Here is an 18,773-nt window from a genome sequence, read left to right as displayed (position 1 = left end):
GCTGGGGGCCTCCATTATGGCATTGGCCTCTGTGCCTCCGCGTCCTCCTGAGCAATCAAAGCAGCTGGCCAGGCTCAAGCTGTCCGAGCTTGGAGGTGCAGCCTGGCTGGCTCCCGGTCACCGGACCTCTGTTTTGTACATCTCGGCACCATGGAAATGCACTCGCCAAAATCCTGCATTTAGGTGGTAATCTCAAACCCACGGGTCTAGAGAAAAGCATGCTGGCAGGAACCGACGCCCTCCCCCCCCCACCACCACCCCGTGGTGTCTGATATTTAGGAAGAGTAGGAAGGGGTATGTGGTGGAGGCAGGGTCAGGGGCAATGGCAGAAAGGACAACGGGGCTGGGACTTGAGGGCTCTGAGGGGGCAGCGTGCTCCAGCCATGCCCTGTGATCCCAAGTCATTCATCCCATGCCCCCACAAGTGCCCCCTTTTTGCCTGGGCAGCAGTGGGCAGCTAGAACCAAGAGCAAGGGACCCAGGGGTCCTGCCTGGCTCTCCATGACACCGAGATCATGGGGCAGTGCGGTAGCCCTCTGGCCAGGAGAGCGGGACCCAGCTCCCTCCTCAGATGACGTGACCGATAGGTTAGTAACTCAGTGGAAATGCTGAGACAGATAAGCCCTGACAGGGGAATGTGCTGGGAGAGAACGCTGGGTTTCTGGGGCCCCGGCCACACCCCCAGGGAGCAGCTGCTGTTGAGCTCTTCATCCATCCACCTCCTGCCCCACTGGGTGTGTGGGACTCTCTACAGAGAACCGAATGCAGAAGGGGCTCATGGTGAGACAGGGACAGTCTGTGGCTCTTTAAGTGAAAATTTACCTGTAAATGTTAATTAGCAGAAATGCCAGCTGCTTTTCATTGGCTTTCCACGGCAGCCCAGGGACGGCCGCCTCCCGTCGGTCTGCTTGGTTTGGTTGCAGGACTCTGGTCGGCATTCAGCAAAGAACACCCCTCTCCCTGCTTAGACCCCTCCGTGGCTCTGCTCGCCTGGGATGAAGTCCAGACCTGATCCCACCTGCCACCACCCCCGTCGACCCTGCAAGCCTCCACTCAGCCACGACCCTCCCCCCGGCCCCTGCTGGCCACACTCGCCTTCTCAGATCACACATGCTGTGTGCTGAGCTGCGTCCTGCCACACACGCCCTCTCCCAGCATGCTCTACACCAGGGGTCCTCACCCCCCACACACACCTGCACCAGCGTCCCCCGAGGACCTGTTTAAAACACGGTGGCTCACGTACAGTGCCCGGACTTGGTCAGACCTAGACTACAAAACAACTTGGAGGACTTGCTACGTCGTTAGATGCACTAAGGCCAGATGGTTACATACCAGTAAGTCCTTATTGGTTAGAATGAATACTGAAAACCATGTGTGTGAAGTGACATGATGTCCGAGATTTGCTTTTAAAATATTCCAGGAAGAAAAAAAAAGTGTGTATATGTGAGGCGGGGTAGAGGAAATGAAATGATCAAAATATTGATAATTGTTGAAATTAATGTTTATTATGCTGTTCTCTCTACGTTTGTGTATGTTTTTAAATTTTCACTAGAAAAATCAAAACAATTACTTTCTTGGGGAAAATAAAAACCACAGGGGGCTGTTCCCTACCCCGGAATTTCTAACCTAGAACATCTAGGATTACATCCGCGAATTCCAGTTTCTAACATGGGCTATGTGATACCAGAGCTGCTGGTCCAGAGGCGGCACTTTGAGAACCACCGCACCAGCCCCGGCGACACATAGTCGTCCCTTTCGTGATTCCTACTCACCTCTCATGATTCCATTGGAGATTCCCTTCGTCTGGCTGCCTGGCACGGATTGAGGTCTCCTATGATACACGTTCCTGCTGTACAGCACCTCATACTTCATAGGCTCTGACTGAATTATGAATACTCCATCTGTAACGTTGTGTCCTTATGTTTGTCTTCCCTACAATTTTATAAGCTCCATGAACAAAGAGCTAGTTCAGTACCCATCCCTGTGCCTGGCATATCGTAGGCGCCCAATAAATGTTTGTGGATGGATGAATGGACGGGTGGAGGAACCGATGTTAAATGTGGGCAGAGCATTCAGAGGGCTCTTCACATGTTGCAGAGAGAGCGCAAAGGAGACTTGGCCACATCAGCCAGGTTGTCCCTGGCAACCAGGAAAATGACAGCTGCTGCACCCAGACCTCCCGCCCCTCTGCCCCTCCGCATAAAACAGGACCAGCGCAGGCACAGGGCAGGAGCCCTCTCCACAGGGCAGGGTCCTGCCTTGCCCCAGGCTGTGTGACTCTGGACAGGTCCTCTCTCTTTCAGGGCCTCAGTTTTGCCATTTGCAAACCAAGAAGGTTGGACCTTTTAGCTCTAACATTTGTTAAGCATCATGGGTTCTGAGCAAAGAGGCTTCATTCTGCTTAGTGTCCAACAATGGTCAAGGCCTGGTCCTTTTGGGGGCTGGGGCTTCACAAAGGAAATCAAGCTGCAGGGCTGATGGGTTCTTGCTTTTCTCCAGAGACTCTGGAGCCATCCTTCCCCGGGAGCTGGGAGTGGGGTGGCCGCGGAAGATCATGGGGTCACAGATCCAGCCCTCGCACCTTACAGCCTCAGGGGCACCCACATCCAGCTGCCTGCCACCTGCTTTAGGGCAGCGTTCATCCGGATGGCCTGGCTGAGGTTTCAGGACCCGCGCACTTAACCAAGGCTCGAAATGCACTTGTGTGTTTCACATGGGTGTCCCCAAATCATTTCTGTCTGCTCTTTCATTTTCTTTTCTGCAGCCCCAGTTTTGGATAGTGACTTTGAGCCTGTATGTCAGCACTCACAGCTCTGCTCATCTGTCCGTGACTTGCTGGGAGGATCCCCAACAGGGGGGCGGACGCCCCATCACTTCTCCGTGATTTCCTTCTCACGTTTCGTCTTTGTTTGTACAAGTCTAGGTTTACTCTCCTTAGGGTGGTAGACTGCATGCAGTTCTCTGCGGAAACGATTGACCCAGAAACGGTTTAGAAAAGCTCAGAGAGAGTCTAAGAAGAAAGACGCGAGGTTTGTGGCGCCTTTGCCACATTGTTCAGTAGAGAAAACAGGCTTTTAACCCAGGCTTTCACCTCAGAGATGGCCACTGCTTCCACCCGGTGTTTTCATTCAGGGTCAGAGCCTTTTCACCCTGTTCCCAGCTTTGTTTGGGGTTTTGTTTGTCTGGGCAGAGGGTGTGTGTTTCCTCTCGGAGTGGGGCAGGGGGTACCAGGGACCTCTCGTTGCAGATTGTTTAAAAAGCAAGCTCCAGAGGACCAGAAGGAAGTAGAGTGCCCTCAGGTTCAGGGTCCGAGGCTTAGAAAAGTTGATAAGAAGGTTTAAAATTGAAGGATTAAAAAGACTCTTGAAAAGCCAGTCCATTATGAGGTCCATTTATATATAAATATATATTCTCCAAAACCACATGAATAAAGGGGGAAGGAAGGAAGGAAGGAAGGGGAAAAAAAAAACTGGCTTCAGTTCAGGACGTCAATTATGTCCTTTTTTTAAATCCCCTTTTTACAATTTATTTGACATTTTGAACAGTGGCCAAAAAAGCTATTATAACTATAAAACATATTCATTGGTATAATCTCGTTAAGTTGAGCGATTTAATTAAGGTATTGACATGCTTAATTGATACATGTAAGCCAAGACCATTTTCATATCTCATTTCCATATGCTTTCTGCTCTAAGAGAAGTGAGGAGCTGGATCTTAAAAAAAAAAAAAAAAGGGCTCCATCCATAAAAGCGCTATAGATCCATCTGCCCAACGTCCCAGGGGACCACTTCCTGCCACTCTCCCCATTCTGAGCCAGCACTCCGCTAAGTGGCCCTGCTGAGGGGCGGGTGATGGATACCCAGCCTGAGTGCTTGTCAGGCCCTCTTATGATCAATAGGAGAATATTTATATTAATAAAGCACCGAGTTAATTAAATAAAACGGTCCTCTGGGTAAACTTAAGATACTAGGGGGTGGGCAGAGATCCATATATTCTGCCCTGTGAACATTAAGTATCGCCTTGAAATTTTATGGCGCATTTAAAAACTCGCTTTGTAATGTAAAAAGTTTGCAACCTCTGCAAGCGCTCTGTGCCAGGACCTGGAGTCTGCCTCCCGCAGGAGGAAGGCCTGGGAGGTGGAGATGGGGCTAGGGGGACGCTGGCACACTTTTCCGGTGGCGGGGGGTGGGGGGGGGGTGTCTGGGCAGACCTAGCTGGGCTGGAGGATGGTCCCCTCAGTGCAGGGTCCCCACAGCCAAGATGACACATCCTTCCCCCCAGAGCAGCCTTTCAAGTCAGTTGTGAGAGCGAGACCTTGGACCGCCGCCCATTCTTGGTCCCCTCAGCCTGCGAAAGCGGGAACGCTAGGACCTTCTGGAGAGGAGCCTCTTGCAGCCTCACAGACCCCTTCTCACGCAGCCCCGGTCCTTCGCCTCTTGCTTTCCTGTCTCTCGTTCTCTCAGCCTGTCCGTGTCTATTCCTGTGTGTGTGTGTGTGTGTGTGTGTGTGTGTGTGTGTGTGTGTGTACCTGTCTCCATCCTGCTTCTCCCTCTCACACCAGTGCCTCTTTCTCTGCAAGACTGTCTCTCTGTGTGCCTTTCCCTCCTGCTTCCTCTTCTCTTTTCTCTAGTTTTACTCTCCCTATCTCACTGGGTCAGTCTTCTTGCTCTCTCCCTCTTGGTCTGTATTTCTCTGCCTGCCTGTCTTTCCCTTTTTCTCCTCTCCTCTCCTCTCCTCTCCTCTCCTCTCCTCTCCTCTCCTCTCCTCTCCTCTCCTCTCCTCTCCTCTCCTCTCCTCTCCTCTCTTCTTCTTCTTCTTCTTCTTCTTCTTCTTCTTCTTCTTCTTCTTCTTCTTCTTCTTCTTCTTCCTCTCTCTCTCTCTCTCTCTCTCTCTCTCTCTCTCTCTCTCAGTTCCTCTGTCTTTCCGTCTCTCTCTCTTATCTTTATAACTGTCTGTCTGTCTGTCTGTCTCCCCCTCCACTTGGGTTGTCCTGCCTGCCGACAGCTGGTCTAAAGAAGGCCTCTCCTCTCGTTCACAGACAGCCCCTCCCCACCGTCACTCAGAGGCTGAATTTCCGGTCTTTTCTGGAGCAGCCTTGAGGCCTCTGTTGGGTTTGGGATAACAACAAGGACAGACCCACTGCATCTTCCCTGGAGCAGCAGGGTCCTCTGCTGAGGAGACTCACACTCGCTCTCCCCTTTGTCACCTCCCATGGACTGTGTCTTTTCCTTCTCTCAGCTTGGACCTAAATCCGCAGCCCATTCAGTCACCCTACTAACGATGATCCCGCACTGAAATGTGAGCCCAGGAGTTACGCAGGGAGCGGGGACAGGCAGGGAGCTTGCTTTACTAGCAAGTGCAGCTCCCGTCCCCACTGTGACTGCTCTCCGAGGGCTGCTTCCTGCCCGGCTCTGGCGGCCCTGAAGCTCACCCAGGTCCCCAGCTGCCTTGGGAAGGGGGAGGCCCGATCAACACTCCACTCTCAAGCCCAGAGCTGTGTTAGGGTTGGGCCACCTCACAGTCTAGCCCTGCCGGCTGTGCCTCCAGCTGCCCCACCTGCCCCCCTTTCCATCCTCTCCGTGGGAGTCTCCGCCGGCTTCTCCTGTGCACGGCAGCTGCTGCACAGCCTCCCTCTCCAGCCAGCTGCCTGGGTTACAGAGAGCTGTGTGGCTTTCAAACTCTGCCCCCATCTTTGCCACCACGTCCTCCCCACCCTCGGGAGAGCCTGGTAGATTCCTGCAGGGCCCAGGGAAGCTTTGAGGTGCTGCAGGCCAAGTGGGACCCAACAACTGCTTTTGTTGGTGTTGAACTTGACCTGGAATTGCTGCCTTATGGTTTTAGGGTTCCTGTGTAATGGTCTCTGGGCCAAGGAATTTGCAGGGATTTTCTTGTCTTCTACTCACAGTGTTTGAAGGCAGATGCAAGTACTCGCAATAATTAGTATTTATGAAAGCCGGGTAGCATTCAAGAGCTCTAAGTTCATTAGCCGTTTCATCATTCTCTGGCATAAGTATAGTCATTGTCCCCATGTTACAGATGAGAACACTGAGGCTCCTACAAAGCCACATGTAGCAAGAGGCAAAGCTGGAGTTCACACCGAGGTCCTCCAGGCTCCTGAGCCATGCTCTCCCTTCGTTCCTCACCCCTCCTGGGGTCTTGGCCGCATGCGGGACCTTGGGGTCAGGTTCGAAAGGAAAGGAGTTACCAGGAAGAGTGTGGCTCAGGCTGTGGCCGAGGAGCAGACTCGGGGAGGCAAGGGGATGCGTCAGAAGAAGTCGCCCTCATCCCTTCTCTCTGCTCCCCACTCCTAAGGCAGGTCCTTCCCTCTTTCACTGCACTTGGCACTAGTGGCAACAGCCTCACACACATCACTAATTAATTCCATCATCGCCGTTCGCTGGGTTCTCCTCCGCTCACATCCCGTGTCTAGTGCCTTTCAAGCTACATGGCCAGAAGCAGGGCTGGGATTAAAAATTAGTGTTTACTGCAAACTCGGTGTAAATCTATTGAACTGATGTTTCTATGTAAATAAACAAGAGAACAGCATCTACTCTGCTGTGGTCACGCCCAGGACCTCCACAGGTGCGAGGTATTAGCAGCACCTACAATTGCTTTGGATGGAACAGTACGTAGTGCAGGTGGCCACGATGAGAAATGCCGCCTGTGGCAGTCACGTAGCTTAATGGCCTCTGCGGCTGCATACCTCCATGCTCGCCTCGAGACGAGACGCTGGCCCTGCAGCTCGGGGGGGCTGAGCTCTTGCTGAATTGCTTTCCTGCTTCAGTAGGAGATAATTTTGAGCCTTTCTGAAGCCGCATTGATTTTATAGGCAGATGGCTCCAGGATAGCATCTCACCTTCACCATGGAGGTTTCACTTATTTAATGGGGTTTTGAAAAGTTATAGGAAAGAACAGGCACGTACAAGCCACGCTCCCTTGAGCTGCAGCTCTGCATTGCAAATGCCAACCTCTGGGCAGCTGCAGCCCGGGCGTAACCCCTCCCCACCCCCACCCAACCCGGCATCTGCTACTTCTTCAGTAAAGAGAAGAGTAACCCCAGGGCCAGATGGGTATCCCCGGGGCCATATTGCCAGGAGAAGGGAGGGGTTGTTTAGTCTACCAGAACATTTGTCTGAGAGTCAGGCACACATAGGAGATCCAGAGGAGAGTGCCAAGAATGCTCTCTTCATGATCAAGTTGGAGGTCACAGGGGTAAGAATTAGGGAGTGATTTCAACTGCAGTCCCGTAGCCCTCTGGGCTGCCTCTCTTCCCGCCGCTTCCTCTGCCAGCCCCAAGCTGACTTCTGCGAATGCGCAGTCTCCGTGAGGGTCTCCAGGCCTTCTGCACAGTTTGGCGGGAAAGAGACTAATCACAGAGCAGATGACGACACAGGTGATCAAGCATTCTTGCTGCCGGTCACCCCTCGGAGCAGCCCCTGTAGCTTGCTGCCGAAGTGCCTCCTCCGTCCCAGAGCCTCATTGTCAGCGTTAGCCTAGGCTCAGTGAGTGCCAGGGCTCAGCCCCGGCAGGAGGGGGGGCTGTTCTTGGAAATGAAACATTGTTGGGCAAGTGGCCCTTTTCTGGATCGAAGCCATTTCCAAACCTGTTGCACTCTCTCACGCCAGGTTTCAGCTCTCTCCGGAGTTCTGCTCAGCCGAGCTCCCAGCGTAGCTGCTCATCCCACGTCTCTGTTTCCCTCACTATGCCTCTCCCGTTGGAGACTTTATCTGAGCGGCATTAGTTCTCAAGCAGGACATGCCACCAAGGAGACAGAGGTAGAGGATGGGGGGATAGGGCCAGAGCTCTTTATAATGTAAGGGACAATATGGACTTGGGGGAGGGGGATCCCCATAGCTTGAGATTTATTCTTCATGACCCATAAACCAGGCAATGGCATGGAATCATTTTTGCTTATTTTTTTAATCCACTCAACAAACAATTTTTAAGCGGTGTGTCAGGCCTCATGTTCCGCAAAAATCTCTGAGCACATGAAACTAATAATTTAGTGATGGTACCAGCGGGAACGCCCATGTCACCTTAGGAGCTTGACCTTTTCCGCGTGTATTTAGCAAACAGCCTCCTCCAATCCAGGCTCATGTCTACCTGCACCCAGGTCCCTAACTCACCTTTAGCCTGTTGGTCATGGCAAATTTAACCTCGCCCTGGGACAGTTCCTGAGTTAAAGGGCCACAGTGCTGGATGATCTGACATTTTTCTGGAGATTTCTTTTTCAGAAAAGATAAGAGAGACACCAGCAAGGGGCTGTGTCAATCACAGACTCACTTCCTGATGCCAACAGACATTGGCCAGAGCGGTAACCAAAAATACACACTTGGAACCCAGCAGAAGCCATGTGGGAGAGCACACCCCCTACCTCCCTAATGTCGCTGATTACTGCTCCGGCAGGCGTCACCTACGGGATATTATGCCTCGGGACCTATGACCATCAGGCCATCATCTGGGAGGCAAATGAGGGTGCCCAGGGCAGCGATGAATCACGAGGCCAGACAAACGCGCGCACTTCACTTCAGAACAATTCCATAAACAACCCCCAGCCCTCACCGCCTCCCCCTTGCTCCTGAGGTTTCATCTCCTAATTGCAAAAGCTTTTTGGCATGGGGATGTCTTTGTGAAGAAGAGAGGACTCAACTTGGGCCATCTCTCTAAAGAAGACACGGGAACAAGGACGCTTCTCCAATTAATCAGCAAATGCTTGGCTCCAGCTTTCGGCCAGAGGATCGATTTACATAAAACTACTTCTCGAGATGAATCTGCCTCCCTCAGCTCCCCCTGCAGTCCCCTTGTCCAGGCAGCATTAGACATGCTGCCGGGTTTCAGATTGACAGTGTCAGTTACGACAATCAAATTACGGATGAAAGCCTCAGAGGGCGGCCAGGGGAGAGGGACGCAGGGGACAGAGGGGGTGGGGACGGCATGTCAGCTGGGAGGAGGGTGACCGCACAGAAATAGGCTTTCTCACCTAAACTCCATTGGGCAGACACATAGCTTCAAACAACAAAAAACCACTAGTCAACATCCTTTTGAACTAGGTGGACACGTCCCACACACGCCCCCTACCCCCAACCAAAATCAGTGAATTAGACCAAAACACCTCATTGGGCCTAAAACTTGGCAGGGGGACTATCAGATACAAAATTAGATCCTTCAAGCAGATGGCTTTCTGCACCAGATTTCTGCACACCCTCTAAGGGCACCGAAATCGCAGCTGTGCCCCCTGAAGGGTACATGGTGATGGGTGCACGGACTTGATTCCAGTCAGATGCTTGTAGCCGGGGTCCCCGTGACGCTTCCTGGACCACTTCGTTAGGCAGGGCTGTCTGGACAGAACAGAAGGCACAACTGGGCTGATAATGACAGCTCCCAGTCCGTCTGATAGCACTGCCTTGTGGGTAAATGGTGGTAATCCCAGGGGTCAGTGTGCCGCTGAGGGGCCCGGCGTCTGCCCCATTGGCGTGGGATGATCCGTTGATTGCAATGCTGTTTCGTGACCATGGAGAGCCCTGGTTGAGCTGCATGTGGGAATGGAATGGAGGACGCTCCTGTTCGGGCTGGAAGCATCGGTTAGCCCTGCCAGCCCTGACGGGTGTTGGTTCAGAGAGGGTCACGCTCAATCCGGTGTCTGGAAGGAGGCCCTGTGCTCACAGTTCAGGCCATGGCTTGCTTCCCTGAATCCAGAGGTTTCTGTCTTGACTGGCTCCCCTTCATATTTCTTGCGATACACCCCAAACCCCCCAAGGAGTCCCACAGATTGGTTCTCACATCTGAAACTCTCTCCCCCTCTTGGCAACGAGTAGGCACCCCACCTTACTCTAGAACTGCCCTGTGCAGTATAGCAGGCACCAGCCCGCGTGGTTGTGGAGCCCTTGAGCTGAGATGTGCGTAAAGCACACACCAGATTCCAAAGACTCGGTATAAAAAAAGAATGTAAAGTATCTCATTAATAATCTCTATATTGTTGCATGTTGGAATGATAATATTTTGGATATATTGGGTTAGGTAAAATAATCTATTAAAGTTCATTTTAACTGTTACACTGTTTTTAATGCGGCTAATGAAAAAAATGTAAATGGCACGGGCCTCTCCTGTATTCCCGTGGGAGAATGCCGTTCCAGAATTAGCCGATTTCCCCTGGAGAGATGTTGGCCTCCGCGCCCTTCGGCCCGTCTGGAGTGTTCTGTTGGCCAGCACAGAGGGCTGCTTGTGCATAATTTGGGGGAAATTGAGTTAGATGGGCCCTGCACTTGTCCAGCTCACCCCCTCGATGCTTTTATGGTCCACATTCAGCCTGATTTACTTACTCTAACCTGGGTAATCCTGACGCACTTGAGTTTGCGATCTCCAGAACATCTGCCCATTAAGAGACAAAACAGGGCCCCGTTGATAACTTATCACAGACAAACCCACACCCCAAGACCAAGTGCAGCCTTCGCAGCACCCACAGCCCTCAGGACCCCGAGGGTGCCCTGAGCGCCATGTGCTGAACCCAGGCCTCGTCGCGGTCACCGCTCTGGACCTGCTCGCATCCCAGCTGCTCGGTCCTGCTCCTGGCCTGCCCGCCAGGGCTTTCTCCCCATGCCGTAGCCCTTCTGGAGAGCTGTGGGAAATCGCCCGTCCACAAGGCCCACCAGGAAGATCCTAATCCCTGCAGGTTTGGGAGGGTCCAGGGTACTGTGCTTGCTTTCTCCTGCCACGTTGCTGGGATCCCAGGGAAGGGTGCCAGAGTCTCCACACTGGGCCCCAGAGTGGCTTTCTAGAATATAGACCTGCCATTCTCCACCCCTTCAGCTATCTGTGAAAGGAGACATAATCCACAATGCCATGATCACACCTAATTTTTTTTATAAAGGGATCTGTATTTCTCGCAGCACCATCAGTGAACACTGACAAGGGCGTCCCTGAGTCCTCCTGTGAGGACTGTCAACTCTTGACATGCCAACTCTTGGAAACATCTTCGAACTGTCCTGATTTCTATCCGACTGTCCACTTGGAAAGATAACACCAAAGCACTTGACGAATCAGGCCCGCCTCCCTACCAGGGCCATGACTGACAGTGCCATCTTCCCCCTCCCTCCCCCCTCCAAATCTAAAGGGCATTCGGGGCCTCGTGTCAAACCACGCTGTGCATTCTTTTCCATGTTGGTTAGGAACAATGTGCAGGGTGAGTTTAGATACATACGGGCTTTCTTCTTGTTGCAGAGGAAAAGCTGAACAGCAGCTCTTGCTTTTTGAGGTGTCTGGGTGTTTATTTTACCTTCACCTATGTAAGGGGTCTGTGCAATTGTATCAGGGGTTGATGAGAAGGCCAGCTCCAGGAGGACAGGAACTTGGTCTGTTCACCTCTGTATCTCAACACGTTACATGGTGTAGCACATAGTAGGTGCTCATAAAATGAATTGAGTGCCTACTGTGTGAGTGAAATAAGACTCTGAGCTGACATTGACTCAGCTGGTATGAAATATCTGAAGGGTAGGACTTTTCTCATGGGCTTCTCAGAGAAGGCATGACACGAGGAGCTCTTATTGATGTCTTTCATTCAATAACTTAGAGCATCCGGGGAGCAAGCAATATAAACTCCTGCTGCCCTGAAATGTTCAGAAGCCCAACTGGAGCAGTGGGGATAATTGTGGTGTTTTGTCCCCCACTGAGACTCTGATTCTCTGGATCTCAGGAAATGACTCAGTTACTCCGTGTGATCTCCCTGGGACAAAGGATGCCATTGACCAGACTCCCCACTAGGGGCACCAGGCCTTCTGAGCTGGGTTAGATGCATTTGGTTTTGACAGTGACCCAACTGCAAACACTTAATCTTGCTTATTAAGATAAATTGTCTGCAAAAGAAATGTGCCTTTTAAAATGAATCCTCCCTGAAGTCCACATTGTAAAATCCCCCGGGAACAGTTTTTCCTGCGTGTCTGTCCCTCCTGCTGTATAAGTAAGCAAGCAATACCTTCCTCTTTGGTTTCTAGAGCGGAGTGATGTGTGATAGTTACTCTAGAATGGGAGTTGGGGATGAGGAGAGCAGGGGTCACCTTTGCCTGGAATGGTAGTACTGAGAGTACAAGAAATTGTAGATTCACGGATTATCCATCAGAAATTCAGAAGTCCCTAAATGAATTTTGATTGATACCTACTCTACCAGTGGGCAGGTTTCCTCCTACTAGGCAGTGACTAGGACAGTAATTTTAATATAAATTCAGCCCAAAGAGAATGAGAGTGGTAATCCACTGCCCTGGTCCCAAATCCAGTCATGGTTCCAATTATAGTGGATCCAAATTTGCTAATCAAGAGTTAATTTTTTTATTTTTATTTTTTCTGAAAAGGCACCTTGTTGGTCTTAGTGCAAGGGGTTTGCGGACTGGGTTGTTTCCATGTTCTTTGGTGGCCTCTTGATCTTTGGTCCTGGATATGTCATCTTTTGGGAATGATTTTGTTAATCTTCCGAGAACTTCTTGATTCAGGAGAACTGCCCTTGAAACCTTCTTAGGAAATGGTTTGGGTTGGAGTCCGGGGCCCCCTTTTCTGACACTGGCTCCATCTCCTGCTTCTTGGACTTTGCAGCAAAGTGTCCTTGGGTTCCTGGAGTCAGCTCATCCCTCCCCCTGGAGAACAGGCTGAGCGAGCGGTGGAGTTGGCACTTCTCTCTAACCAAGGGCTGCCGGGTGCAGGGCTGCAGAGGTTAGAGACAGGAGCGCCCAGGGGATTGGGCTGAGCCAGGACTGGACCTAAGTGTCCTGTGTGCCCCTTCTCCATCCTGCGACCTCCTTCCCTTCATGGTCTCTCCCAGGAGCAGTTTGTGAGTCCTCCCTGGGCTGTGTCTGCTTCTGAGAGCGTCCACCCGAAGGCAGACCCCGTTCTCCTAGACCAGTGATGGCGAACCTTTTGAGCTCGGCGTGTCAGCATTTTGAAAAACCCTAACTTAACTCTGGTGCCGTGTCACATATAGAAATTTTTTTGTATTTGCAACCATAGTAAAACAAAGACTTATATTTTTGGTATTTATTTTATATATTTAAATGCCATTTAACAAAGAAAAATCAACCAAAAAAATGAGTTCGCGTGTCACCTCTGACACGCGTGTCATAGGTTCGCCATCACAGTCCTAGACTAAAACAATGGGTCCTCCTTTCTGGATGATCAAGGAGGGAAGCCTTCATCCTTCCCCCGGATCTTATGGAAAGAATATTAGCAGCATTTGTGTGTGTTATTCTTTGAAGAATTACAGGCACACATCCTGAGGGTGGTGCTAAACTATGTTTTCAGCAGGGTGAATTCAGGACTCAATGTGGGGGGAGGGATCCAAGAAATAAACACAGACATTCCCTGTCTACAGGGCTCCAGGTGCAAAGTGCACACGGGTATCAACTCACTTTATCTTCACGATTAGCCTCTTAGGTCTGTAAAATAGATGTCCTCCTGTAAACATGGGGAAACTGAGGCAATGGGCATGTCAGCGGTTGGCATGATGATATAAGTAGTAAGTGGCTCCACCCATGTCAGAAACGAGAATTCTCCAAGGTTGAGGGAGCTTCCAGCCCCGTGTTGTACCTTCTGGATAACTGGAGGTTGATATCTGGGAGCAAACCGCCCCCCCACCCCCACCCCCACCCCCACCACCTCCCAAAAACTGCTGCTGAACACAGACAGGACTTCCTGGAAGCACGAACGTGACCGAGATAAGCACATCATCCCCAGGGGAACAAACTGCCTCTGCATCTCGCCTATAACCGTGGGGTGGGCAGGCTGGGGGAGGCGGGGACTGCCATCCGCCGTTGCTCTGAGAACAAAGCAAGCCTGGCATCGCAGGGAGAGCCCGGGACGCGTTCCCTCCGCTCCGCTGGAACTAGACAACCTTTCAATCCATTTAGCAAAGTGTCCGCAGTTCCCGTTTCAGGGTAGATGGAGCAATAATAAATTTGCAAAGAAAGTTAATCTGTGTCCAAAGCATTTTAGTAAATTAAAAAGGGGGTGGAGGGGCAGAGGGGGATATATCGATTCTTGCCAACTTCTGTTTGACTTACTGTCTCCCTAATAAGTCCTCTTTGGTCTTTAGTTTTTGGATGGAATAATCTGTCGGTTAATCATTTTCCGGAAACAGGAAAATGCACTTTAGCTAATGCAGTTCCCTTTCTTGCAGAGCCCTAATCACTTAGAAAGGCGTCCCAATTCATAACCCCACTTCCCAACCAGGAAAGCCTTTCCCACCAGCCTTCTCCCTTTATCTCCCCGGAGAACCCCAGCACACCTTCCTCTCACCCCATGCCAATCTCGTACCTTCCATCTAACGTTTTGTGTTTTTTTTTTTTTAAAAGCAAATTCCCTTTTCAGGTCACTTCTCCACATGTCCCCTCAGGAAGGGTGAGGTACTCCAGCCCCAACAAGTAATTGGCCGGAACTAGGCTCTCGGGCACTCCGGATAGATTTTGTTATTTTTATTTAAGTGTCAGCCGAAAATGGTGGCTCTTGTCTCTCACAGGGACCGTACTTAACAATAGCTCCGTGCTCCGGCATCACGCTGAGATAAACACACCCTCAGGAACCCTCACAAAGGCCCGAGATCATTGCGAAGGGACAGTTACCGAAAATGAAGCGCCAGCCCCGCGCCTCCTCCACGCCCCATCAGTAACACCATTAAAGCCGTCAGTTTGTCAGCCTACTGGAGGTATTTATGAAATCAATACACACTCCCACAGATGGATGGCAGCCGTATTGTCCGCCGGAGAGGAGAGGCTCAATGGAAAATGAAATTAATAAAATGTATAAGCAGATTGTCATGGAGAACAGATAAATTCCCTACAATCTACTGTTTTGCTCAGCTGTGGCAGGCAGGCGGGGTGGGGGGGGTTGGGGTGGGGGGGGAGAAAGCTTAGCCTGGGCTCCTTAGACTCGGAGCAGGACTCGGCGTATGTACAGTGAGAAAACAGTGAGCAGAAACCCAAGTGGCCGCCCCGCCCGAGCACAAGATTTTGCCTGGGTAGCCGCTTTTGTGGGAGATTTCCCAGCAGCTCCACCAGATGTGTCTGCTTAAATATTGCTTTCTCCTCTGCATCCCACCGTCCTGCAAACCAGAACCCTCATGCAATCGTTCTGTCTGTGTGGTTGGGGTGCCTTAGCTTCACAGGGGTAGTGCATTGCTGGGGTATGCGTGTGCCCCTTCTTGCCGTTTCCAAACATGGTTGGAGCGGGCGGTTCTAACCCTGTCTCGGGTCTGCTGCCCCCGCCTGTATACTGATCATCAGCTGTTCGCCGAGTGTGGCCTGAGTGTGGCCCAAACGGCCACAGATAGCAGCCCAGCCTGGGAGGCAGGGGGCAGGGCTGGCTGTCCTGGAGACCAGCCTCTGCTCGCCAGAAAAGACTGGGCCCTTTGTGGCTGCCGGAGCCTGGGGGACAGCCCAGATGCCCGTGGAAATTGCATTAGTTGGATGACAGGGCCCCGGCCCCCTTCCCTAGGAGGCTGATGGAGAGCAGAGGCGTGGCCTCGGTGACACTGCCGACCTTTGCTGTCGTCGTGGGCTTTGTTCAGCGCCCGACTGCAGGCTGGAGCCCTGCTCATTGAATCAGGCCCAGCCGGGGGAGCCTGCAACCAGGCCCCCTGTGCATCTAAATTGACTTATATCAGTTGCAGGCCGAGGAAACTGGATTTGAGAGGGGGAGGCACCCTCTTATTCAGCCCCAGAAGCCACACGTATTCCGATCTGCACCCAACCCCAACTCTGAGCCTTGCCTTGGAGCCTAACAGCGTCCCAGACAACCCCCAAGGGTCTCAGAATCTGCCAGTCGCTCAGAGTGTGGCAGCTCACCTCAGAGGTGGGAGAAGGCAAATGCACGCCTCGCCTCCGTGTTCCAGTTTCCCTCCTGCCCCCGGGCAAAATGTCCATCCAGAGGCCCAGGTTTTGGTGGAGGATGGTGGTCTGGACTCTCTTTCCAGCTGCATCTGGAGCCGCCTACAGCCATTGCTTAGGTGTCCATGGGAATGGGCACAGGAGTGTCCCTGGTGCACTCTGACTCCAGGACACCTGGCAGTTCAACACGTGTTTTTCTATGACCCAGCACATGCTCCCTGTAGGACAGGAAAGTTCATCCTAGTGTTTCCTAAAATAGCAGTGTGGGACCATATAGCCGTCTAAGCAAGTGGATGATATATAGGCATTAAAAGTGTTGGCATAGATGTACTGCTAATGACATGAGCAGATGTTCTCAATATAATAAGTGGAAAAGAAGTTATAACAGACTATATGCTATGAGATCATATTGGTGAAATTTATATATAAATTACTCCTAATTGGTAACAGTGGTTATGTCTGGGTAGGTAAAATATTTTTTTTGCCTTAATATCTGAAGGTTTTGGTGTGCCCTTCAAAATAATGAAGAGATATAACTACAAATATGCACATGTGTGTAGGCATATAATATATGATTGGTCTATGTCACTATAGATATACATGTATGTAGGATTGATTACTTGCTGAGATCCCAGGCAGCCTGAGGTATGAGTGAAAACAAGTGCCTGTGTTTGGTCTCGCAAAAATATACATATATATAAATAAATAAAACTGGAAAACAAAATGGAAAAGACCTTATGGTTCTTAGGAAAGGAAACTGAGGCTTGGGGAACTCTTAAAGAGGACCCGGCAGGACGTTTGGGTTTGAGCCAGCTTGGAGAGTTCCTTGCCCTCCCTCCTTGAAGCAACACCTTAGCGCTGCCTAATGTGGGGTGAGGTGCCAAGGGGACCCCCACTTTGGATGGTTTTGTGGAAATGCAATTTGAATTCATCATGCCTGTCACTAAGATGACCCAGGAGGCCCAGAGGACTCTAAGCGGCAGAGATGGTTGGTCCCTGTCAGAAAATCAGGAGGCCAGCTCCATTCCCACCCCAGATGACAAAGGCAGCGGGTCCCTGAGAGATGGGAGATGGAGAGGTGTTGACCCTGCCTTGGGGGAGGGACACGTGCGGGAGGAGGGGCAAGGGGTCGTCTCTGGGAGGTGGCAAAACAGAGAGTTGGGTGCAGTGTGTGCAACAAATAACCAGGCAGCTTGGCTCCTGGCCTGGAGGTGCGAGACCACCCACAGAGCCCGCCCTGGAGGCGAGCAGCTCCCCCTGGTAACCATTCCAGCAAAAGCCATCTCTAAGGAACAATGCGCAGGCTTGTGGCAGCCTGGGGCCTGAGACTAAACAGTCCCCCAAACCGCCTGCACGGGTTTTGTTATCGTAATGAGATGCAGACAGAGCCGGCCTGGTGGCTAACTCGGTGCCTCTCTTCCTCTTGTTTAGAGATCTGAGCGAGAACCAGATCCTGGGCATCCCCAGGAAGGCGTTCCGCGGCATCGCCGACGTGAAGAACCTGTAAGTACTGTTTTCGCTGCTTCGCTGCAGATGTGGCTCTCGGGCCAGAGCGGGGGCGCGGGAGGGGACAACCAGGCGCTAGGCTGCGCCCTGTGCGGCCTGGGCCAGGCGCCTTGGAGACCCTGAGGGGTGTGCTTCAGTGGTTTCCACGGAGCACCCGTCAACTGCCACGACGGCTCCACACAGTCCTGTTCCTCCTGGCTCTTCGGCCCCACATATGGGCGTCAGCGTCTCAGACCCAGGTCAGAGCTGGCCCTGCAGTAGCTCTGTGGCCTGGGACTCAGTTCTGCTTCTCCCAATGTCACCATCATCTATAAAACTGGGCTGATAGCCTGGTGGGGGTGCCGATGCAAGTGAGAAAATATTTAAGTACTGCGTGGCACGTAGTAAATGTTCAACAAATGGGAGCCTTGATGATGATGATGATGATGAAGAGGAGGACTGTGGTGGTGACAATTATCAGGAACGTGGGGGACAGAGAAAGATTCAATTCACTAGATGCTTGGATGTTGTTGTTGTTTTAATTTGAAATAATTATTGATTCACAGGAAATTGCACAAAATGGTAGACAGGTCCATGTGCTGTTTCACCCATTTTTCTCCCAATGGTGGCATCTTACATAACGATAGTTTAATATCAAAACGAGGAAATTGATGTGGTATATTCCACCGACCTTATTCTTCAGATTCCACTGTTTTACACACACTCATTTGTGGGTGTGTGTGTGTGTGTGTGTGTGTGTGTGTGTGTGTGCACATGCGCCTGCGCACACTCATGCAGTTCTGTGTGACTGTCTCACATGCCTATCCCTGTGCCCATGGCCTCACTCCATGCAGGACCGTTCCGTTGCTGTATTTTGAACTTGCCAGATAGCCTTGGTCATTTCCTACCCAGCCTCCACTGTGCTGCTGTCAGCGTCTCCTCGCCCATAAGGAGTGTGCCTTCTGAATGTTCTACCCGCACCACTGTGTCCATGTTGTCAGGACCTGAGTGTGGAGAGGGGCACAGAAGGGCTGGTTGGTGTGAGCGGGCCTTCCTGCCCCGGCCTCCTCCACAGGCCCACATTCAACTTGAGACGTCTTGAAGGAGGTTTTTAAAACTACTTTCGCTGTCTCTGTTCCCTCTAAGGACAGTAGGGATTTGAGGGAACTGCGAAGGTGGTGGTGGCTTCCAGGTAGAGGCGGCCTGCTTCCCCACCACTGCTGGGAGCTTGGCGGGAAGCTTTCCGTGTTAAACATGCAAAGCACACAAGAGGGCAGAGGCATGTCAGGGTGAAGGGCGCAGAGGACAGGGAGGACTTTGGAAGGGGAGCCCAGACTGGAGGCTGCCCACCGTTTTGTCCGGACAGAGGCGTATGCCAGGAGCCGGAGAGGGCAGGCAGGGCAGACAGCCGCAGAGAAGGTGACTCAG

At 51.7% G+C, this 18,773-nt stretch overlaps 1 protein-coding gene across 1 annotated transcript in view; it reads left to right on the top strand.

Moving 5' to 3' along the window:
- Positions 1–18,773, top strand: part of SLIT3 (slit guidance ligand 3) — a 530,647-nt gene that overhangs the window by 354,450 nt on the left and 157,424 nt on the right. The window contains exon 5 of the mRNA XM_059699139.1: positions 17,292–17,363. Coding sequence (XP_059555122.1) covers positions 17,292–17,363 — 72 coding nt within the window. The remainder of the gene's footprint in view (positions 1–17,291; positions 17,364–18,773) is intronic.

This window comes from Myotis daubentonii, chromosome 5, assembly GCF_963259705.1.
Source record: "Myotis daubentonii chromosome 5, mMyoDau2.1, whole genome shotgun sequence".
NCBI lineage: Eukaryota > Metazoa > Chordata > Mammalia > Chiroptera > Vespertilionidae > Myotis > Myotis daubentonii.
The sequence above is the reverse complement of the archived record's forward strand: the minus strand, read 5'-3'. Positions and strand labels throughout refer to the sequence as shown.